At 42.3% G+C, this 24503-nt stretch overlaps 2 protein-coding genes across 6 annotated transcripts in view; one reads left to right on the top strand and one right to left on the bottom strand.

Moving 5' to 3' along the window:
* znf384b (zinc finger protein 384 b) overlaps window positions 1-9092 on the bottom strand; it is a 13057-nt gene extending 3965 nt beyond the window's left edge. Inside the window, exons 1-11 of one of the 5 annotated variants that reach the window (XM_034221673.1) lie at window positions 8932-9092; window positions 8136-8262; window positions 6586-6653; window positions 6242-6464; window positions 4532-4645; window positions 2698-2900; window positions 2531-2622; window positions 1681-1905; window positions 564-731; window positions 370-448; window positions 126-284 (exon numbers count right to left, since the gene is read on the bottom strand). In XM_034221673.1, coding sequence (XP_034077564.1) covers window positions 126-284; window positions 370-448; window positions 564-731; window positions 1681-1905; window positions 2531-2622; window positions 2698-2900; window positions 4532-4645; window positions 6242-6464; window positions 6586-6651 — 1329 coding nt within the window. In that variant the 5' untranslated portion in view covers window positions 6652-6653; window positions 8136-8262; window positions 8932-9092. Of the gene's footprint in view, window positions 1-125; window positions 285-369; window positions 449-563; window positions 732-1680; window positions 1906-2530; window positions 2623-2697; window positions 2901-4531; window positions 4646-6241; window positions 6465-6585; window positions 6654-8135; window positions 8263-8374; window positions 8391-8525; window positions 8743-8931 lie in introns of those variants that run through there. The other 4 variants (XM_034221674.1, XM_034221676.1, XM_034221675.1 and 1 more) reach the window with 4 other exon arrangements.
* A 3562-nt stretch (window positions 9093-12654) lies between these two features.
* On the top strand, window positions 12655-23875 carry si:ch211-154o6.3 (uncharacterized protein LOC563854 homolog). Its single transcript, XM_034221563.1, is given in 14 exon segments — window positions 12655-12920; window positions 15951-16069; window positions 16499-16734; window positions 17162-17285; window positions 18436-18560; window positions 19409-19495; window positions 19973-20062; window positions 20937-21025; window positions 21844-21945; window positions 21947-22061; window positions 22316-22438; window positions 22905-23070; window positions 23276-23364; window positions 23543-23875. Coding segments are annotated over 14 exon segments (1653 nt in total). The 5' UTR covers window positions 12655-12830; the 3' UTR covers window positions 23641-23875.
* Window positions 23876-24503: the final 628 nt, after the last annotated feature.

Raw genomic sequence — 24503 nt, 5'->3', positions numbered from 1 at the left:
AACCCTTATTTTGGAGTGGACAATACTCCCCTCTTTCATGTGTTATTTCGTTTCATCTTGTACTTGAATATTATTCGTACAAATATGATATAGGAGGTAAAGAAAGGAAATATGAGTTGACTCACTGAGGTATAAGTGCGGTTGCAGAGCCCACAGGAGTAGATCCTGGCGTGCTTCACGGTGTGTGTGGACATGTGCACCTCCAGGCTCGCTGCGTCTACGTATCCTTTGTTGCAGTTGCTGCACTTGTACGGCTTGTCCTTGTTGTGTTGGCGCCGGTGAGACTGTCGGGGGGGAAATGGTTATTGATACTGGTAAAAAACACATTTTATGCACTCGCTTTTGGAGAGGGACTCAATGCTTTCTCACCTGTAGATTTGAGAGTTGCGTGAAGGACTTCTCACAGCCTGGATGGATACACTTGTACGGCCGATCTCCGGTGTGAATCCTGAATACAAAACAAAAAGCACACAAGGTGTCTTACACGGACTGCTATCACTTTCATGGTGATCGAACCAAAGAAAGACACAGAGGAGAAACCTGACACTAAGGGACTCTCTTACCTGTTGTGCTGCTGAAGATGGCTGAGCTGTCTGAAGCTCTTTTGGCAGAAGGGGCAGGAGTAGGGTTTCACTCCGGTGTGGATGCGGACATGTTGGGCCAGGTAGCTGGAGTTGGCAAATGACTTGGTGCAATGTGGACACTTGTGAGGCTTTGACTCTGTGTGGTTCCTGACGAGGGGGGAAGAGCAAGGGGTTTTAAAAAAGGTAGATTCGAGGAAAAAACAGTGATTAACACATACTGAAAAATGAAAAGTAGTATCATTCTTAATTTAACTGCTCAATGGATGTTAGCTGTGTATTGCTTTATTTTAAATTGTGTTTATACAAGCATTGCATAATTATTTCTGACTATGTCACATATCATTTTTACACATATCCGTCTGCCAGTGTTGATTTCGACATATAACACTGAAAATTCCTTCACTCAGATTGACGTTCCTCTATAAATGACATGTAAAGTGATTCAATGACAGCCAAACACATTCAAATTAAGCTGAGAAAAAGAAAGCAGGGCATGACAGCAAAGGATTTCTATCGCACATCACACTGTTCAATGGATAATGTATGGATGGGTTACATGGGGAAGCATAATGGAAGTAAGTCTGTCTTTAAATCTTCATTTCAACATGTGTCTTTGTACATGTGTGTGTGTTTCTGTTGAAGAAGCAGGAGAAATGACAGAACATGCAGACAAAAGAAACATGAAGAGTGGGAAAATGCGATGCAAACGAATACAGAGAGAAGCAAGTATTGCGCACACACACACACATGACAAAAAGGTTCAATCTTATCAAGAACAAAGCTCCATGCATTTCAAATGGCCTTTCTAAATTATGGAAGATCTTATGGACAAAGCCCAAACTCTAAAAGTCGTAATCTGAATGCTAATGATCTGGAAAAGGTCACTTCTGGATGGAACTGGTATAGCATGCAAGCCAACATCTACATGGCAGTGTTCATATGCATCTGCACACCAATCTCTTCCCCAGGAGGAGGAAGAGGAAGAAGACGAAGAGTCTGGGCTTTCAAAAAAAGGGGGGACTTGGGCAGGACACGTTAAAGAGGACAGGGGAATATGGCGCGTGGTCGGTAGCGGGGGAGGAGGGGTCTGCAGTACCGTGTGTGCTGCTGTAAGTGACTGAGCTGCCTGAAAGATTTCTGGCAGTAGGAGCAGGTGTAAGGCTTGGCCCCGCTGTGGATGCGGATGTGCTGGGCCAGGTAGCTGGAGTTGGCGAATGACTTGGCGCAGTGAGGACACTTGTGAGGTTTGGCCTCTGTGTGCGACTTGGAGTGGATCTGCATGTCAGACTTACTGAGGAAGGTCGCCGCACACATCCGGCACCTACAGGCGGAGAGACACAGAAATGGGAGGAAGAATGGAGGAGGAGGAGGAAGAAAAAGAGACACCAGATGATGGAGGAAGAAAGAAGTGGAGACAGGGGGAAATGAAGCCCACAGAAATAAACAAGATGTGATAGAAAAATGAAACTCATAATAAATAGGAAAATATAAGATAAATCAATGATGACAGAAGGGGAAGGAGGGGTACACACAAGGAAAGGTGCCAAGGGAGGAATCAGGGAAAGGTACGTAGATACTATAAAAAGCAGAAGAGTGCTTTACAACTAGAGAGCATGCTATTTAAAGACAAAGAGGACAGTAGAGGGCAGGCAGAGATTTATGCCTCGTGTGTGCAGAGGCAGAAAGAAAGCACTGACGTGTTTGTGTCTCAAATCGGAGGAATCAACAGTCCACTATAAAGCAGGCGTGATCTGCCACATCATGCAGTGAAGTGTGTTCAGAAGCGGCGTGTGTGTGTGTGTGTGTGTGTGTGAGATGCTTATGCAGCAGCGCCTTGTTATCTATGAACACATCTCTACTTTGATTTGGACAGAAGAACAGGTGTGTTTGCATTCCACAGCGACAGCGAGCAGAAAAACGGCAGGTGTGTTTGTTTTGCGGCCTACCTGTAAGTCTTGGTGCTGTCTTTCAGCCCGTGTTCCTCCTCTTCATTTTTCAGGTCGTAAGGGTCGACAGTGTGATGCTGCAAAGATGCCACCTGTCAAAAGAAACACAACGTTATTTGATCATGTTTTCGTTATCTATTTTTTAAAATAACATTTCTCCTGCTCACCTGTCCGCCTGCTGTCAGGTGAGCCAGTATTAGTGTTTCGTTTCCCCCCAAACCGACTCTGGACAGCGTCGTCGTCTTCTTCTTTCTGCCTCGCTTGGAGGGCGCCGGCATCACAACAACATGGGGAGCACCGTCCCCTTCTTTTTTCTCTGCAACAGGATCCACAGCGCCGGGTTGAAAGCAGAAATACTCTTTAAGATTTTCTGTGGGTATATTGGCATAAAGTCGAAAATCAAAGTATGCAGCAGGAGATCTCGTGTTTTAAATTGGGCATCTTCTTTCAGTCGTAGTTCGAATGGTTTAGGAAATCATGGCATGATCAAGCCCTAAGGATCATGTCCATAACTGTACTTATATAGCGCTTTATCCAGTCTTTAAGACCCCTCAAAGCGCTTTACATACTATGGACTACATACATACATGTCGTTCACCCATTCACACCCATTCATACAGAGCAGTGTATCTTACTCTAGGACAGGGGGGTCAAACTCAATTTCATCGCGGGCCACATTCGCATAAAAGTTGCACTCAAAGGACCGGTTGTAACTTTAAGACTATATAAAAATACATATATAAATATATAATATATATATAAAATGTATTATATTACAATTGGATTATTATCAGATAGGATAATAACTTAGTAATTAACTACGTCTGAAAGCAGAAGTCCAGGGCAAATAATTGCAAGTCTCTTCAGTGCGCATGTCACAAAACGAGATGCATTGTGGGACATGTAGTTTATGGGCAACCTGCTTCTCTAAAGTGGCATGTAACCGTATAATAAATGTATTATATTATTTGCAAGCTCTTGCGGGGCCACATAAAATGAAGTCGCGGGCCGGATTTGGCCCCCGGGCCTTGAGTTTGAGACCCCTGCTCTAGGACCTAACATTCACACATCGTTGGCCATCAGGAGCAACTCAGGGTTAAGTATCTTGCCCAAGGATACATCGACATGTTGACTGCATGGGCTGGGATCGAACCCACAACCTTCTGGTTGAAAGACGACCGCACTCCCTGGCAGCCACAGTCGCCACAGCTTTTAAATCAATAAAACAGCACAAATACACCAACAGTTTGTAAGCAATCTCCTCGAAATGTTTTTAGTAAAAAGCGTGATTCACACGTAGAATCAAATCAAATCAAGTTTTATTTTTATAGCACATTTATAAACGATTTTTGGTCGAGCCAAAGTGCTGTACATATAATAAAAATAGCCTACAGTAGAGACACTTTACAGCAAATATTGTTCAGAATATCAGTATGAGAATACGAGACCTTCTGTCCTTAGACCCTCACATCGTACAAGGAAAAACTTCCAGAGAAAACCCACAGTTTAGAAGTACAAGATACTGCCACAGCTTGAGTAAGAAATTAAAATCCATGAGGTTGTTTTTGTATCATGCTTTGTAACTCTTGAGATCAATCTGTGCTTTGAGGAGAAGTGTTGGTTTGGAGGTATCATTAGGTGCAAACTGAACAAAATCTGCTTTTATTTTCTCTCTCGTAACGTAATCAGGACTCAGGTCTGATCATGTTCCTAATCACTAAAACAACATTAAGTGTTGCATAATATCATTTAAAACAAATATTGTGTCCTGAGTTAAGTTGACTTAAAAAACTATTCGTTATTTGCTCTGCTGATTCCTTTAGCCTCACAAGGTTAAGCAAAAGCAAAAATACAATCACAAGTAAGCGTAGTTAGTGAAAATGCTGGTTTCAGTCAGGGTATCATTTTCTTAAGATGTTTAATAAATGTACTTTCTATTCAAGTTATAATTAATCACAGGAAATGCATGAGATATACAAGGTGTCTTTCTGTGTGCTTCACCTGCAGAATGAAGTGCTGAAACGATCATGGTCGTGGCTTGATGACCGGAGACAAACGATTGAGACGAGGTGGGAGAGACGAGCGTTCCCTGAGGAGTCGTGATGACCAGACCCGCTTCACAGAGCAGAGGAGACAACAAAAAGAAATAACAACACATTACAGAAGTTTGAAATGCATTAAAGTTGATGATTGTGCATGAGAACAGTCGGACCTTATCGCTCAGGAATTTCCCTAGGATCCCCTGGCAGTCAGTTGAAAAAATAAAGTTTTAACAGACAGTTCTGTGTAGCACTGAAGATTGTGACAGCTCAGCGCTCCTGTTCCATTATTTGAAAGAAAGCCCTGAGGCGGGAACAGAGACACACAGGTGTTCATTTTACCTGCAGTTAGCTGGCAAAGTGTGCTCACAGCCCACAGTGCTGCTCGGAGCTAACTGGAATATCAATTTGTTCTCATACATCAATTAATGTATCACTGTTATCTTAGGAGAAGTCAACTTAAAGAAAACTCTACTTCTAACCCCAAACGGATGGTTTTTAAATCAAGTTCTTACCCTGTTTTACCTCTTGAATAACGGAAGGGAAACTTGCATGCCGACACGTTGGACAAATATTTCAAATGCTGAGAAAAGAGTTGTGCTGAGTTGTGATGATTAGAAGTAAATAAGGGCCTAGGGCAGGGCTGTCAAACTCAAATACACAGTGGGCCAACATCTAAAAATGGGTACTAGTCGAGGGCCGGCCTGGTTCAATGTTTATTGCAGAACTTATTGAAATGAACTTATTGCACATATTAAACCTGGAACTAACAAAGCTTAAATGATTGCCTATAAAAACAACATTAAATAATCAGATGCATTCATTTCTTATGGCTCTATCTGCAGAGTCATTTCTTATCAGTACATTTTCCCACAGACCAACAACAGCTTCAAAAAAACAATTCCCCTCAAAGAACAAAACAAACATGCCCTGTTGCCGTGCAGAAGGAAACATCCATGAAACTCAGTGTGCTGCTCTGTGATGCTAGCTCAGATACTTGGCATCTCATCTTGGGTGCAAGGTCATCAATGTTTGGGCTCAGGCTCTGAGCTGAGGAGACCCTCAGGATGGAGTGAAGGTGTGCGTGCAATATACCGGCGGGCCGATCTAATAGTAATTAGAAATTATCCTGCGGGCCGAAATTAAATCCACCAAGGGCCTGATTTGGCCCCCGGGCCTTGAGTTTGACACATGTGGCCTAGGGTCTCCAATAAAAGGGACAACCTTACTATTCAAAACAGTTCAGCATTGACACTACTCATCTGCGCCAACACTGTTTATGCGTTTAAGTGTTTTTAAAAAGTGAGGTTTTCGAGAAAATGCATTTGTTTTTAAAGCTAGTGAACAAACAGTATGTATGGGTAAATGACGCTGGGATTTTCCTGCACAAGTTGTGTGAGAGGCTCCCTTTTACATCAGATCATCCCAAAAAAATGTCTGCGCTTGATTAATTGTTTGATGTGGAGGCACGCGATTTTCTTTAAGAATTCAAGCAACAACAGGGTGAGTTATTGATATAAAAAAAAGTCATTTTGGGGGTCAAATATTCCTTCTATCCAGCCTCAACCTTAGGTATACCTCTGATTTTAAGTTTGACTTTCTTTATGTCATATATCGTGCAGTACACACGATTAGTGTCTGACTGAGAGGGCTCCAGAGGCTCCAGACTCACCTGCTGTCATGATGCCGGTGGAGGGGACAGACAGCATGTTCTGGGTGCTGTGAGCCTGGTGGAGGTGAGTCCCTCCGCCACCCTGCACTCCGCCATCTGTCTTTATCCCAGGGTTTGGGATGGTGAGCAGAGCCGTTTGGTAGTGGGATGCAGAGGACTGAGAGAAGGTTGCATTCTTCTCCTGCTGCTCCTTCATCTTGTTCAGAAACATGGCATTCTCAATCTGTCAGGAGAGGGGAGATGTTCATTATATTAACCAGACGTTACTCAGTCACAAATCACTCCTCCTCCTTCTTCATCATTACAGTCTTAAAGAAAAGACATATTCTTCTTTCCAGACTCACCTGTGCTGGTACAGATGGGATGGGAGACCAGAAGTACGATGAATTAAAATGAGAGTCTTCCATCATTTCTGCAATAACACAAAAGCAAAAACCATGAATTACTGTTTCATTTCATTTCAAACCTTTATTTAACGAGATTGGTCCCATTGAGATCATAGATCTCTTTTTCAAGGGAGACCTGCAGCATATAGGTTCCACATGAAACATAAAACAATAAAGGACATCATACATTATATTTACAGGATACATTTACATAGTTATCGACATTTACAAGTGTCAGATAGTATCAACAAGCATTTCATTTAGCCTAGCTTTAAAAACATGCAGAGGAATGAGATTGCTCAGTTTCAATTATTGCTGAAGATTGTTCCAAGCAAGTGGAGCTGCGCACATAAAAGCTGTCTTACCTAAGACAGTCCTTGCTCTTGGCACATCTAACAATACTACATCATGCGATCTCAGACAATAGCTGCTTGCAACTCTCTGTTATCAGAGAGCAGATATAATACGGGAGTTTACCGAACAAAGCTTTATAAGTAAACGTGTACCAATGACTGACTCTCTTTACAGTAAGTGATGGCAGACCTGCCTTGGCATACAGGGTACAGTGATGAGTAAGTGCTTTACAATTTGTGACAAATCTCAGTGCGCTGTGATAGGCGGCATCTAACTTGTTCAGGCAATAGGCAGGTGCATTCACTGTGATACCCTACTCAGTACTACACAGGTTACTTTGCAGTAAAGCATATTAAATGCAAGAAAAAACAACAACTGTGATAAACCTCAACATTTATAAGGAAGTCAAACCTGTTATCATTCCTAACTTGACTGGCGGGTCTTTAAAAAAAGGAACGAACACCAGGAAATTATTTACCTTTACCAGCCATGCAGGAATCAGATTATCAAGAGATCAACGAGACAGCTATTTATCAACTGTATTTGGTGTGAGTTGCAAAGTGTTGGCTTGTCTGTGTTTTCTCAAATAATGTAATACAATGGAACACGAGGGTTCGCTTGTGTTGCTAAAAGTACCAAGAAATACATTTGAAAAACTCAACAGCACTGCCTATTTCCTGGATTCATGACCTAATTACTCCTGATAATCCACAGACTGTTTTTGTTAACAGATTCAGGTATAGGAACTAGTTTCTTTCTACCAAACATCACCTGCCAACAAGTGAGTGTGAGCAGATGCATGCTTCCTTCTGCACAAATATACCCGTTGAAGGTTTTATGAAAGTGTTTTTCTTTTGGCAATTTTACACCATGAGCCCTCTAGTTTCTTTACATATCTACGGCTATAGCTCAAATATCACACCAAAACAATCTAAAGTGATACATGTTGTTAAAAGATTTATTTGAGTTTACTGTCCCTTGAATAACACTTTAAATTAATACTGCATATACCGCATGGATACTAGTGCATTTTCTCAGACAAAATTCCCAAAAATGTAAGTTGTATTTAGCTGTTTCAGTTTCAAGTTCCTGATTTTGTGCAGGCTGGCTCTGTGACTCAGCTCCCTCTATCATAACCAGTCAGAATATCTTACCACAAACGTATTGCCACACAGTGAATCTGGGGGTTTGAGGGCTCTTGGGGGTGTGTGGCTCTTGGGGGCCGATGCTCACTTTGCCTGGTTGGTCATGCAGCCTTGAACACAGCCTGGATGGATCCTACTGTCAAAGATCCAATAAAGAAACAAGTATAAACAAAATGTTTAAGGAATTAACAGATTTATTAAAGGTGTGGTGGGAAGACATGAATGTGGGGGAATCAAAAATAGCATACGTGTGTCTCAGAGATTAATATCTTTGGATCAATACAGTGGCAATTAGATAATGCTCCAACAATAGGTTATAAAACATGCAACTATCTATACTTGACTTCAGCTAGCAGGTGTGCATTTATCATGTTTTAACACCAACACATAATATCTGACCTCAATAGGCTTTGTGCAGCATATTCAACTTGTTAGCTAGAAGTTGGCTCAACAGCAGACCCACAGCACTACAAAACACCTAGCTAACTTTTATAAAAAGCCCCACATTGTTTACAATAAGCCGTAGCTGAACACAACGACTCCATTTCGGCTGCTTGCATCTTGTAGTTAATGAGGCCGCCGTGCTGATTAACATGCAGTTAGCTAGCAGACAGCAGTGTGTGTGCTGCAGCTGCAAGAGGGGGGGAAATAACAAGCAAAGCTAAAAAAAAAAAACCTAAGGGATAAAAAAAAAAAACAGAAAAAAACCTATAGACCATCCTCACAGACTTCCGGCTGAGGACGGGTGGAGAGAGCAGACTCATGCAAATCTACACACAAATGCATGGAGAAGAGTGGCGTTTACCGGTAACGACGACTCCGTCTGCCTCCCCGGGACTGCCGTAGTTTGGGAATATTTTTCTCAAAATCTGTGCAAATTCCTGCAAAGCGGAGAGAAGTTTTTTTTATTTTTTGCCTCTTCGCTTTTTTTTTTTTTTTTTTGGATGCTTTTTTTCCCTCCGGTGAAGCAGCTGCCTCTAAAAGCTTCACTTCCTCCGGATAAAGTCGTCAGACAAAAGGAGTGTGTTTGTGTTGATGTCACTTCCTGTAACTGAGGGTTAGTGCATTAAAAAAAGAAAGTCTCAAATCTAACATGCACTTGGTAAGATGTGTTTCGTATCCATTAAATGGCAGTTAAAGGGTAAATAAACAACAACCTTTAACCAATTGTTTCGGTTCACTTTGTTACATTCGAGCTTCTGGCTGTGAGGCGTTCACTGACTGTCGGAAGTAATACAACGCTTTAAGTGTCAGGGTGATGAGGAACTTTTTATAAATCGTTACTCAAAATGACACATTCAATATTCATATTACTACATCGTGTCCTTCATAGTTACACATCGCATTGGGAAGAATGGATACCATACCTTTATTACATTTAACCCAGCTTTTTTATTTAATCTTTATTTTATTTACGGTGTAACTAAAATAAAAATCCTACCGTTTAAATGTGAAGGAAATCAATACATTAAAAGTTTAGTGTGTGGATAACAAGGTGTCTTTAGTCCTTCCCAAAAATCTCTGTTTTTGTTTCAAATGTTTTATTTTTTACTTATTCGTTTCTTTCAAAGTTTGAGCCTATATATTTGCAAAAAAATACAAAAAATAAACTATGAGGAAAAAAGTGAGTACTTTTGGAAATAATCTAATTTAAAAGCAACTATACTTCCCTACACGATAGTAACGTATACATATTTGCTTACATATATAACAATGTGTTTGTACTTTAAACAGTATACCTGGCTGCTACATCTTCAGAACTGTTACAGGATGTGTATTTTGTAAATTGTGTAATTTTAATATTTTCAATAATATATGCATGCTGCTAACATTAAGAAGAAGATGTATTTACTTTATTAAGAAATGCAGTTTCCACTCTGTCGTACACACACGTTGTTATACAGGTACAGGTTTATACACAACACACTTTTTACATCATGCACTATATACAAATACACACACAGTTATATGCACACATGCTGTTGAGAGGTCAGAGCGGAGGCAGCCAGTCTAGCCGGCGCCAGTGAGCAGTAGGTGCCTTGCTCAAGGGCACTTTGGCAGTGGCCCAGGAGGTGAACTGGCTCCCCTCCAGTACCAGTCCACACTCCGTATAGTTTGGTCTGACCGGGACGTGAACCGGCAACCCTTCGGTTCAAAGTCCAATCCCCTACAGACTGAACCACCATCAAGCTGTCTTTGGCTCTTTTCTGCTCTAACAATGTAAATGTCCCCTATGAGAAAAAATGCAATACTTTTGGAAATAGTCTAATTTCAAAACAACTATACTTCCCTACACTTTAGTAATGTATACATATTTGCTATATAACAATGTGTTTGTGCTTTAAACAGTACCTGGCTGCTACATCTTCAGAACTGTTACAGGATGTGTATTTTGTAAATTGTATAATTTTAATATTTGTTTTAATGCATGCTACTTAGTTAACATTAAGCTGTCTTTGGCTCTTTTCTACTCTAACAATGTAGATGCCCCCTCTGTGGGACTAATGAAGGTATTCCGATTCTGATTCTGATTCTGATTGAATTTAAATTACTCAAATAATGATCCACCTTAAATCTGTAAGTCCTTGTCACAGTATACTCTACAGATGCCTGGGGGTCTGGATGGATCTTAAATAGCAGTCTGTATATATGTGTGCTTTCATATCTAATAAGTGTTCTCATGAAATTACTTATTCGTGAAGTTAGAACCTATATATTTCCAAAAATATACAAAAAATAAACATAGAAATACGTTTGGAAATAGTCTCAGTAAAGAAGACAATCATTTCCTACAGTTTAGTAATGTATTTGCTTCCATATTTAATAATGTTTGCTCTTAAATTACGTGCCTCAAACTGTTCAATTTAAATTACTCAAATAATTATCCACCTTAACTCTGTAAGTCCTATACTCACATCTAAAGTGTGTTACCTAAGGAGTCTACACAGGGGGTCTGGATGGAGCTGAGATTCCTGCCAGGAGACCCCAGCTCTCTCACACCTCTTCAGGCCTTTTGCTACCTGAGGGTTTGAAGCTCCGGGCCGTTCCCACACAGCCCTGAGTCTGAGGGATCAGGGACTCGATTCAGAGCCAGAAAGAAAAGTTTCCAACCTTTTTGTCTTGTGATACTTTATATCACAAGACACTTTACCTCAGCCACGTCATAGACTCTATGCATTACATTAATGAAGAAGATGAAGATTCAACGTATTGTCATTACGTAACTAAACGGTTTCTCTGCATTTGACCCATCCTAGTGTTAGGAGCGGTGGGCTGCCATTATGTACGGCGCCCGGGGAGCAGTGTAGGGAACGGTGCCTTGCTCAGGGTCACCTCGGTAGCACTTGGTCTTTCCAGGACTTGAACTGGTGACCTTCCAGTTGCCAAGCCAAGTCCCTATGGGCTTCGCCACCACTGCTGATTTCAATCCATATTTTATTCCATTCCACGCCATGTAAATACTGTTATATTTTACTATATGTTTCATTATTTTTTATATTTTTCTAGTTCTCTATCTGTGTTTTACATTTTTGTTTTACTTTAAGTATGCACCACGACACCAAGTCAAATTCCTCGTACGTGTCAAGTGTCAACCTACTTCTGATCATCTTGATACTAGTGACTGACTACAGCTTCAAATTAAGGATAATTTATTGTATTATATTGCAACACAGGGTTGCACAACAATTGATTTACAGAACATTTATTGACAGCTTATCATTTTGTCATTAAACCATTTAAAAAAAATAATGCAACACAATTATTTGGCCCATCAAATGTAACAACTAATTGATGTCCTGTGTCCTGTAATGGAGTAAATTGAATATTGCTCGGTTGTGTTTTTGGTTCACTTTTGGTTTAAATCTTTGAATAAGGTCCCTCCATATCTGCACAGTGAAAGTACCATACAGTGTAACTACATCCCCCTACAATGTAACAGCCTACATCCAATATTCTCCTGCACTATTTTTATTTATTTTATGTTTAGACGCTGCCTTGTCAACAATTATTCAAATTAAATTAAAGTAAGCAGTTTATGTATGAATTGAATGACACATTTAATTTGTTATGAAATATTTCAGAACTGCAAACAGTTGTTGATGTTCATTTGTCGGCCAAAGTAAATTCGTTTTTATCTAATAAAATATTGAAGATGAATGGCTTCCCTTAAACACCCTTTCTTCTTAAAGAACTTGCTGATTAATAAGCAAAAATGCATAATTACTTGTTGGTTTATTATTATCTTAATCCTATTTACGACTTGGGAGTCTCAAAAATACGAGCTGATGGAGTAGCACTTTAAGGCAGCACAGTGTCAGGTTATAGCCTCCATTTAAACGTCCTCAGTTAAACTATTTTGTTTTGCAACTTCATATAACTCATAACACTAAATACAACCACTTCTGCTCTAACCAGTACCCTTGAATGGTAAATCTACTATTTACTTATATTTATTTGTAACTGTTTTCATTGCATTTCTCTAGCTGTCCACGTGGTGTCGCTGTAAGGACAGTTATACACTCCTAGTGATCGTCAACATCCGGCGACACGTCTCCCCAACTCACACCGAGCCGTCTGATACATTGAGATGTATTTAAACCTCTGCAGACTTTTCCTTTAAAAGGCAATGCTTTGACACTTTTGTGACAAACAGAAAGTCAGAGAAGAGGTTTTAATAGCTTTGAAGCTTTAGACGAGCTCCAGATGGGGGAGGTGAGGAAGCTGCAGAAGAAACTGAGACAGATTGGGAGTCTGGAAATAAAAATCAGTCTTTCCCCAGAGGAGAGATTCAAGGTACAGAAACACTTCAACTGCATTTTCGTCCCAGTGTTAACTGTGTGTGTGATCTTTGAGCAATCCTGAATTTATTTCCCTCAGGTGTAACAGCAGGGTTATAAGTGCAGACTTTACTACAGCACAGACACAGATTCAGTCAAACATAAAAGGCATTGCAACACATATCCATGTTCAGCAGCTGAAACAGGATGACAAGACAAGTCAGTAGAGTCAAGCTGCATATCCATACACCATGAAATATTACAGTACTTTAGATGTGGCACAAATACATGTAGGATCTTGTGGTGTAAAGTAACAAAGTACATTTTCAATCTCAGTAAAATGTTGAGGAACTTGTACTTTACTTGAGTATTTCCATTGTATGTACATTGCACTTCTACTCCACTACAGAGGTAAATATTGTAATTATTTTCCGCTACGTTCATGTAATAGCTTTTAGTTACTATGAAGATGATAAACAAAATGATCAACTCTTAAATCAGACTTAGCTGCACCTTTACCAGCTTTGATAAACACATCAATAATAATAATAATAATCAAAACATAATATATATATATGACTGTGAAATGGGCCAATCTGTACAACATTACATTACATGTTACTTGTTAGACGCTTTTATCCAAAGCGACTTACTGACAATACTGTGGGCAATTGGGGTGAAGTGTCTTGCCCAGGTACAAAGAGTACATTTACTTTTAGTACTTTAAGTATGTTTAGATAATAATACCTTTGTACTTTTACCTGAGTAACATTTTGAATGCAGGACTTTTACTGAAACAGAGTATTCATACACTGTGTTCATACCACATCATGGCCATTTCTACTGATCATATTTCCATTGTTGAGGTCTACTAGAATACATTTAAATTGTGCAATTTTCCAAACTCACATTGGTTTCTCACAGCATCTCTGTAAAGTATGTGTATTCACTCTCTGTCCTAAACGGCTTGTTGGAGCTCCTGCCCCCCCCCCCCCCCCTCCCCCCTGTGAGCCCAGTGTGCTCTGATTGGTCGGGACGTTGCGAGGCTCGCTGCTCAGTGAGCTGGCTTACTGGTGTGGTTTCTGGGTCGGTGATACAGCGCGAAACTCATCCTGAGCACCCACAAACACTCACAGCCGAAGTAAAAACAATAAGTGTGGCTTGATATTGAGTAAGAAAAAGGTTTATAGCGCTGTGAGAATGGGTCTGCGGAGAGCATTTCTCCACCATCCCAACTCGTCTATTACTAACCAGGGAGCTCTATGCAAGTCAATGGGGACTCCCTGTTAGTTGAAAATGTACGCTAAAGCTCCCCCACTGCGTTTGATAGTGATGCCAAGGGGTCCTGCCTGGTGTGTGAGGAGCTCCGCGGATTGGTCCATTTTGGTTCCAGGAACCGCATGACGTCATGCGGTTCCTGGAAGAAACAAATGGAGAAAGAGAAATGTCCAACGAGGCGTTCTGGGGCAGCACAGACAGGTCTTCTCTGTGTTAGAGTTTTACTCGCTACAGGGTGTACTTTGAGGGTTTTGACTCTGCAGACCGTTTACATGCAGAAAAACCTTCGTAACACAAGGGGACGGGGAATAACCAGACAAGCATGACATGAGACCTTTAAGTGCAAGATCTGAGTACTTCTCCCACCTCTGAGAGAATCAAAGAAATACCATTACACATTTTTTTAAATGTAAGAAAAAAGGAGAAATGTGAAAAGTTATATTCTAGGTTATATACTAAGGTCCACAGTATGAAGAATAAAATACATGTTCACATAAAGATGCTTTCATGTTGATTTATGATGCCATGAAGTTACCCGAGGCTGCATCTTTAACTAGGAATAACGTATTGGAATAGATATAAAGAGGAACATGTGATTAAGATGAATGAATGATAATGGTGGTATGAATAATTTGACATGTTTCGCCCCAGGAAAGCTCTCAGGATGAGCATCAGAAAAAGTGAATTACCCGATAGTTCAGGAGAGCCTCAATGTGTTAAAGGGCAGAGAGATCTGTAAGTTATTGTGATGCCCTACAACAGTCCTCTACTGCTCCGTCCTTACATCCCCTAATTGGAAACAGCAGAATAAATGCACTCAGTGGTGTCGCCACTACAGCCATGATTCATACCTGGGAATACGTTGAATGTCCTATGTCTTAACTTACTGTGTGCAATGAAATGTCCCACAACAAACCAGCAAATGATAAAACAGAAGTGACTTAACTTAACTATTTCTATTCATTAATATGACACCTTATTTACAATTGTTTATTCCTCATATGAGTAACACAGATACATATTTCACACACAAAGATTATGGATTTACACTTACCACATTTCAAAGTAGTGGAGTCTAAATTAGTATATTTACTTACAAGTACTGTCCTTAAGTTCAATGTTGCAGTATTTGTAATTAACTTGGATATGTTACTGTTTTATGCTTCTCAATATTACTACATTTAGTCTCCATTGGACTCCTTTGTTTACTTCCCGGACATAATGCTATCAATATGTAACACTCACGCTCCTAAAAAAATTAAACATGATACGCTAAGGGGCGGGACATCTCTAAGCGGTTGACCAATCACGACAACAGAGCCGACCAGCTAACCAATCAGAGCAGACTGGGCTCTGGTTTCAGACAGAGGGTGAAAAGAGGTGCTGCAGTATGAGAAACATTAAAGCATGGAGACATGTCGCAGTAGAGACACAAAATACTAATATGAAGCTGAAAATGAGCATATTAGGGCCCCTTTAAGACTTTATCAACATTTCATGTGAAAATAAGAAGCAGAAAACTACAAAATAGTTCCCATGTAAGCTTAAAACTGATGTGTGCTGCTCCTTTACACTGCGGGAACAAACACTTCATCTCAAGTCGATACCTGATTCACTCGTCATGCATCTTTTATAACTCGCAGTCAGACATGTTGCCAGTCGCAGACTAATAAATGGAGACAGGCTGAGTGTGTTGGTTGTGTACATGAGCAACTTGTGGATTTAATGGCTTGGTCTACAACCAATCTCGTGCCTCCTTCCCTCTCAGATCTCCAGGAAGGCGGAGCTGCGTTCCAGATTGGCTGAGCTTCAGCAGCAGCTTTCTGGCCCGCAGCAAACTCTGGGGATTGTGGCAGACGGAAAACAGGAGAAGATGAAAAGACATGTGTAAGGAAGTGAGGGAGAGGTATCAGCAAGAGGGGGTGCAGATGGAGGGATGCGTAATTCTTCAAAAGCAACAACATTCACTTTGAAGCCTTTGATCTTTGTATGCATGCCTATCCAAACGCACTGGAGGTCAAATACTGTCACGCTTTCATAAAATGTGAACTCTGCACTGTTCATTACGTTTCATGTAAACATCATTCAGGGTGTCAGCCTCCCTATTAAAGCCCCTCAGGGATATTTGCAGATGATATGTGGATGTTACCCCTCAAATTGAACGAAACGTATCATTTCTAGGAGTAAGAGCTCATTAAAAAAGCGCTGTTTATGTGGGAGATGCTCTACAGGTATGATCCCTCGCTGTCACAAAGGAGTGCCGTTTGAGTCCCGATTATTCATTCTGCTCTCGCTCTTTTTCCGGCTCTGGCACAGGGAGGATGCCCCCGAGGCCCTTCCATCACAAACGCCCCCAGCGCCCAAGATCCTTAAAGCAGAGAAGAAGTCCAAAACTCAGGAAACGCCAGCGCCGGCTGCCAGGCTGAGGGAGGCAGGCGGGGGGGCGGAGAGAGACAGACAGCAGGAAAGAACCGCACCGGCCAAGATGTCAGATCACTGCCGGGAAGTCCCAGCAGAAAGATCCGGATCTGACACGGAGCAGCGGCAGGAAGGTGGGATCCATTAAAACTATTATACTGTTTTTCATCGATATATTATAGGTCTCAGATATATACAGAACCTGTCTCTGATTGGCTGAAACACCAAACAGATAATGGCAGCATGATGGTGACCTTTAAGAAAATGATTTGTACCCTTTACAGGCAGTTAGAATCACAACGCAGGGCCCTAATCCACCATTAACACCCAGAATCAGATTATACATGTGTGCCTGGAGGAGCACTAACAAGCTCATGTTGCTGCCAGATTAAAACCAACAGGCTGAGTTTGTCTCCCTGAAGACGGGACCCTCGTGTTTTGCCCCCTCAGAGCTGAATTATCCCCTTGCATCGCAGTGACACACTAATCCATGTTGAAGAAGTGTGCAGGGGTGTTGGTTTGTCAACACTGCTAATTGGACGAATCATTTCCCTTTGGCAGAGGCAGAATTTGCATGCCTGAAATCGTCTTGGGAGAAGTCAAAGTTTCGCTTGAGGCTGTTGGAGGGTCACAACGACATCGTCACCTGCGTGGTTGCTGTTGACAACCTGGTGGTTTCTGGAAGGTAACGCGGGGAGAGAAGCCTTGATTAGCATAATGGATATGCAAAGTGAACATTTACCCTAATTTATCACTTAATACGCTCCCACTCCATATTTGTTTTTCTTCCCCCCTTCCCGCTGTGACGGCTCAATGCAAATCTATCGCTATTAATGTCAAGCAGACTTTTAACTTTGCACGTGTTCAACGGAGGTGGAAAGTAACTAGGTACATTTACCTTATGGAGAATGTATTTTTTGTACATGCACTTGACTTGAATATGTAAATGTAATACTACTGTATACTTCCACTCCACTACATTTAAAAATATTGTATTTTAACCTACTACTACAACTTGACAGTTTTACCTACTCTTCAGATTAATGTTTGGCATTCAAAAACATGAACAATAAACAAAGAGAACAATTCACTTTTACGAAAATGCATCTCCAAAGATGAAAACAAGGTGTAAGATGTAGAGGAACATAAAGGCAAAATGATCGTATACATTACAAAAAGTTAATAAAGAAAGTCTTAAACATCAATCATTTGTGTTACGGCCCGTCCACACTACAGCTTCAAAAAAAGCTTGGAGCTGGGCGTGTCTGAAGCTCGACCAACAACCAATCACATGAATCTCCCGCCCCTGACACACAAGCAGCGGTTTGATTGGCTAGAGCTTGTACTGGCATATGATTTGATTGGCTGACGCTTCCACCGAAAGCTTCAGAAGCTTCAAAAGTTGAACATTGCTCAACTTTTGCAGCCTGAAACGCCAGGAAAGCTCCGCTCTGCTTCCCACAATGCAGTTCGGCGAAAAGTGACGTCACCCCATTCAAAGTGAATGGGCAGACGCGTTGGAAACCGTTTTTGAAGCTGTCGAAGCTGTAGTGTGGACGGGCCGTAACAGAAATGAGTTTGTATACAACAGTCAAATGCTACTTGAGGCAACGATATCAGCAGCGTAATAATGTCCACAATATCTCACATAAGGAGGCACTTTGTTTTAGAACAATGATCACTTTTGATACTTTAAGTGCATTTGACTGATAACACTTCTCTACTTATACCTAAGTTATTCATTATATGTGTGTGAAAATGAGTGTTTTGACAAGTAAAGGATCTGACTACTTCCTGGGTTTTTTTCACCTCCTTCCATCGTCTCCTCCTCTCAGCCGAGACACGACGGTGAAGGTGTGGCACGTTCCCACTGCTGCAGAGGAGCACAAGAACCTGGGGGGTCACACCGGGGGGGTCACCTGTCTGTCTGCACCTCCCCCCGAGTACTGCAAGAGGCTGGGTGAGAACACACACACACACACACACACACACACACACACACACACACACACATCCATATCCTGAGTAATGCATGTGTCCTGCAGTCTGGTAATTATAGGAGCAGTTCATCAGATCAACCCCAGAGAGATAACCTCAGCAGACACTTTAGAGAGTCTGTATGAAGCAGGCATCCCTCCATCACTTGAACTCCAACGCCCACGCCCACACACACACACACACACACACACACACTCACACACACCCTTATACCTTAAAGTAGCAAGGCGTGAAGTGCAGCACGTAGAAGATGCAGCTCTGTCAAACTGAAAGTGACACTGTGTTTGTTTAACTCGCACCCATTCTCTTTACGCCTCGTTCTTGCAATATATATATATATATATAAATAACTACAATACACAGTATTTTATTACGTGTATACACTCCTGCGTTTACTTGGTCACTTACAACATTCTCTGCATTATTTAGCTTATTGTATTTTGTATTTTATTTGCACATTGCTCTTGCAACATAACCTCGCACACTTGTATTGTACTCTGTTTCTTCCTGCACAATTTTTATTGTTTTATGTATTATATATATATATATATATTATGTTGTATTGTTGGAGGAGCCTGGGACTTAAGAATTTCATTGCCATATCTACACTGTAGCCACTGTGCATATGACAATAAAGCCTATGAATTGAATTGAATATCCCCCTTTGTTTGATATCATCACTTATTTACAGCTTCCTCTCAACTTAATCTCCTTGTCTCTCTTTCCCTGATCCCCAATCCTTCCTCTCTCCTCTCTCCTCCTCTCCTCTCCTCTCCTCTTCCTCCTCCTGTGTGTTTGCCCTCTCTCCAGCCCGGGCTCTGTCTCTCTCCGACAAAGAGAGGTTTATTTTGAGTGGCTCTGCAGACTGCAACGTGAAGATCTGGGCCCTGAGTGTCGGTACGTTTAAACACACACACAGACATATACACACACCATATATATTGAGGTGGAAAGAGCTTCAGGGCTTCTGTCTGGGAAACATGCCTGTGTGTGTGTGTGTGTGTGTATGTGTGTGTGTGTGTGTGTGTGTGTGTATGTCCTAGCATTACTATACTTGTGGGGACCTAAATCTGTTTACATAGTCACGTGTGGGGACTCGCCTCCCTTATGGGGACAAAATGGAGGTCCCCATGAGGGGAATCAATAATTTTAGGGTGAAGACTTGGTAAGGGTTAGGGTTAGGCATGTGTTGGTTATGGTTATGGTTAGGATAAGTCTCCAGGAAATGCATGTAAGTCAATGTAATGTCCCCTGAAGTGATGTATACATGGTATGTGTGTGTATGTGTGTGTGCATCTTAATCAATGCATGGCTCCTGTGTGACCGCTGGGCTGTGTCTAGTCAATTAAAATAATATTTTCCCTTCACCTCCAGGGCAGTGTGTGAAGTCTCTCTACACCTTCAACGCCGTGACCGCACTGTGCTTTGTGCCAGAAGGAGACGGCTACATCGTCACTGGATCAGGTGTGTTTCTGTTTGGAAACTAAGAGACAGGGACACACTGGGCAGAAATAATAAGAGCTACACTGTAGCATCATGTCATATTTGATATCTACTTCTGTACATGTATGTGCTTTAGAGGAGACACGTTTACTGACATGCAATGGTGGAAAGGTACAAAGAACATTCGCTCAAGTATTGTACTAAAGTAAAATGTGCTTTGCTTGAGTATTTCAATGTAATGCCCAATCCACTAAAGTCCTCAACATCAATCCTTTTTATATCATAACTGTGTACATGAAGCAACAATATGTCAAACAATACTATTTCACATATGGAGTCCATGTTACTGCAGAATAAGTACTTTTACTGTGAAACTGTACTGTGCTTAATTAAGATAAGATGGACTTTTATTAATCCCTCGTGGGGAAATTGATTCTCTGCATTTGACCCATCCTAGTGTTAGGAGCAGTGTGCTGCCATTTTGAATGGCACCCGGGGGGCAGTGTGGGGAACGGTGCCTTGCTCAGGGACACCTCGGTAGCACTTGGTCTTTCCGGGACTTGAGCTGGTGACCTTCCAGTTGCCAAGCCAAGTCCCTATCGACTTCGCCACCACCGCCCATTGAGATTTTGAATGCTAGTCTATCATTTATTATAACGTAGTATTTTAGTATTCATGTCATGGTACTCTTACTCGAGTAAAGGGATCTGAACACCCCTGCTAATGTGTACGTAGATATCATCTAGTTAGCGAGTGTAGCGCAGCTTTTATCGGCCTGAATCAGGGAGATGGAGGCACACAGATTAGGCAGCTCAGGTGTATGGAGCGTGACCGACAGTAATGACTGCCAGACGCCTGTCAGTGCGCGTTAACCTCACACTCTGTCACCCCTCAGACGCGGGGAAAGTTCAGGCCTGGAGCTGGCACACTTTCCAAAACTGCCAGTCCATCAACGCTCACCAGGAAGCAGTCACCTCCATCCAGGTGGGCGGGTCGCTCACCTCTGCACTGTCAACACACTGACGATGCTCAAGCTGTTCAGCCTATTTTTAAAAGCTGACGATAAAAAAAGCCCTCCCTAATGTTTCTTCTCTGTGAAGAAGCTGTCTAAAGCATTTTTTTAGAAGTCTTGATTAATAATTTGTGTAAATAGCCCCTCCTTAGGAAATCAAACGGTTATGTCTCTACTCTCTTTTCCTCACAGAAGCGCTCCTTGTTTGTTGCTTTCAAAATGAAAAATCAAAGATATCTTTTTAGATGGAAGCCGTGGAGCTCGGCCAATTTTAGAAATCACACGGTACATATTTTAAGGAAAAAATGCTTATTTTTTTGTTATAAATATTGAAAATCCAGGGCTGCATTTCCAATTTGCAATCATGAAAATATGCCTGAAGCATGGAGCATCATTGTCATCCTCGCTGTTGTTTATCATGCAAAGCGCACAATCCATTTAAATACCGACGGGGGCTCGGAAACGTATATTTTAAAAAAAACAAAAAACTGTCCACACACTACCATTTACACAAACACTCTCTCTGTTGTTCTATGTATCTAACTCTATTACACACACACACACACACACACACACACACACACACACACACACACACACACACACACACACACACAATCTCTCTCTCTCTGTCTGTGTATGTGTATCTAACTCTATTACACACACACACACACACACACACACACACAATCTCTCTCTCTCTCTGTCTGTGTATGTGTATCTAACTCTATTACACACACACTGGGTAGATCACCATGACAACCGTGTATCCCTTGTGTGCCCTCCGTAGGCTCAGGGTCCGCTGGTGTTCGGTGGCTCGGCTGACGGGGGGGTGTCGGTGTGGGAGAACCGGTGTTCGGACCGAGACCCTCTGCGGCTGCTGCACCACTGGGGGGGGGGAGGTGACGGGCTGCGGGGGCGGGGGGCGTCTCACCCTCAGCCCCCGAGGAGACAGAGTCTTCCTGTCCTACGGCCGAGCCTGGCTCAAGATCCTGCACTGGAGGACAGGTGAGCGTGTGTGTGTGTGTGTGTGTGTGTAAGATTATGTGGCAAGACCAATGTGCAAATAAAATACAATAAGCTGTCCAAGTAAATGCAGGAGTCTATATACATGTAATAAACTACTGTGTTTTGTAGTTATATATATATATTGCGAGAAAGTGTGTGTGTGTGTGTGTCAGGATGAGTGAAATAAAGAAGGCAGGCAGATGAAGGGAGATTTGCATAATACGTCCACCTTAACATCTGTCCAATTATCACAGGAACCATGTCCAGGCTGACCAATCACAGCAGCGTCACCGGGGTAACAGATTGTGTGCACCAGACAGGAGGCCTCCTAATTGGCTCCTGCTATGACCTGGCCAACGGAGAGAGCTCGCTAAATCGTGAGTTCCAGTGCAACCATGGTCTACAAAGGTTCAAATCAAGTTCCTCCAGCAGAGGGAGCTTCTCTCCCACACACTGCCCCCCCCCCCCCCCCCCCCCCCCCCCCCCCTGCCTGAAACGCCTCCATTGGACTCCCTTGTTAACTTCTGTAACTTAGTGACATCACTAACTATGCAACACTCGTGCTTCTATTGGTTCACATTGTACGTGATAGGCTAAGGGGAGGGACATCTAAGCGGTTGACCAATCACAACAGAGCCGGCCAGCTAACCAATCAGAGCAGACTGGGCTCTGGTTTCAGACAGAGGGTGAAAAGAGGTGCTGCAGCACAGGCAGTATGAGAAGAATAAAGAGCTTTTTGAGCATTAGAGCGTGGAGACATGTCCCAGTGGAGACACTAAGTACTCATTTGAACCTGAGAATGAGCATTTCCCCAGTTGACCTGCTTCCTCCCTCTTCCTGTAGTGTTCTCGCTGCCTCAGTGTCGCTACCTGGCCTCTCTGACCTGGCCCGATGCTCCCAGAATCCTTTGCTTTGCGGCGTGGACCACAGGGAGCGGAGACCACCGCTGGGTCACTGGAGGTCGCGACCTCCTCGTGTGGGAGCAGCTCCCCAGCGCTGGGAAGCAGAGGTGAGCACGGCACACGTCAACAACACTAAAAGTATTTTAGTCCAAACTCCTTAATTATATTTCCTATTTGCATAATTCTCCCAAGGTCACCTGTGCAGCTCATTCCGAAGCTATACTGGGATTCATGAGATGCAAATTAATATAACTGATGTGGACTCTATCGATATGAACTGTTTAATGAATGTGTGGGTTTTAATTCTTGTAGGGGTGATGTCACAGCGAAGAGAGACAGTCGGCTGGAGACCTGTGTGCTGGAGTCAGAGGGAGACTCAGAAGATGATGAGGACACGGATGGTACACACACACACACAAACGCACACACACACACACCCTGCAATCACACACATTTCCATGTCTCCATTCATTCACTGGCACTTCTAGAGAGTAACCATGAAATCAAGACTTCACAATCACGGTCATTTTAAATGATGCATGTTGTGACGAATCCTCATGACCTCCTTGTCAAATTTAGATTTCGAGGACGATGATGACAATGAAGGAGAGGAGCGGCGGCGTGGCGGTGAGGAGGAAGGAGGGTCCGGCTCGTGGCTGCGGTGCGTTCTCCAGTGAGCACTGGTGCCTCATGCCGAGGACACCGCGGCCTGAAGCTATGGAGAGGAAATGAGAGGAAGGGGGAGGAAGGTAGAAGGAGGGGGGGAGTGAAGTGTGACACAGTGTCGGAGGAGGCAGCGTATGTGCAGTGAGAGTGTGTGTGTGTGTGAGTGATAGGAAGATTGTTTTCTATGTAAATATTATTTTCACATACAATAAAGCTGTCACCCTGTGACTCTCACCTCCAAAAGTGCAGCTTGTGTTGTCTCTTTTTTTATTTCAATGTGACCCCGCCTGTTCAAACACCAGTTCCTCACCTGCTCTGAATGTGTAAATTAATGTAAATTACTTTTTATTCCATCTTTATTCCTCTTTGCTGTGTTTTTTCTGTCTCTGTCTCTCCGGGTGTACTCGCATGTTTCTGAAAGGGTCTCATTATGCTGTTTTGGGTTTGCCTTTTCCTGTGGTGTGTTATATCGGTTTGTGTGCATGTAAATGGTCTGCAAAGACTAAAATCCCAAAGTTCCCTCCAGAGGAAGTTTCTCTCACCTACATTTCCCTCTCTGCCTGAAACGCCTCCTTTTGACTCCTTGGTTTACTTCCGTAACCCAGTGACATCACTATGTAACACTCACGTTCCTATTGGCTAGTGCTCCAACACATTGTACATGATAAGGGGCGGGACATCTCTAAGCGGTTGAGTAATCCCAACAGAGCCAGCCAGCTAACCAATCGGAGCAGACTGGGCTCTGGTTTCAGACGGAGGGTGAAAAGAGGTGATGTAGCACAGGAAGTATGAGAGAAATAAAGAGCTTTTTAAACATTAAAGCATGGAGACATGTAAAACACAGATATGAACATCTGCATAATAGGTTCCCTTT

Source organism: Gymnodraco acuticeps, unplaced genomic scaffold, assembly GCF_902827175.1.
Source record: "Gymnodraco acuticeps unplaced genomic scaffold, fGymAcu1.1, whole genome shotgun sequence".
In the NCBI taxonomy this organism is placed as follows: Eukaryota; Metazoa; Chordata; class Actinopteri; order Perciformes; family Bathydraconidae; genus Gymnodraco; species Gymnodraco acuticeps.
The sequence above is the reverse complement of the archived record's forward strand: the minus strand, read 5'-3'. Positions and strand labels throughout refer to the sequence as shown.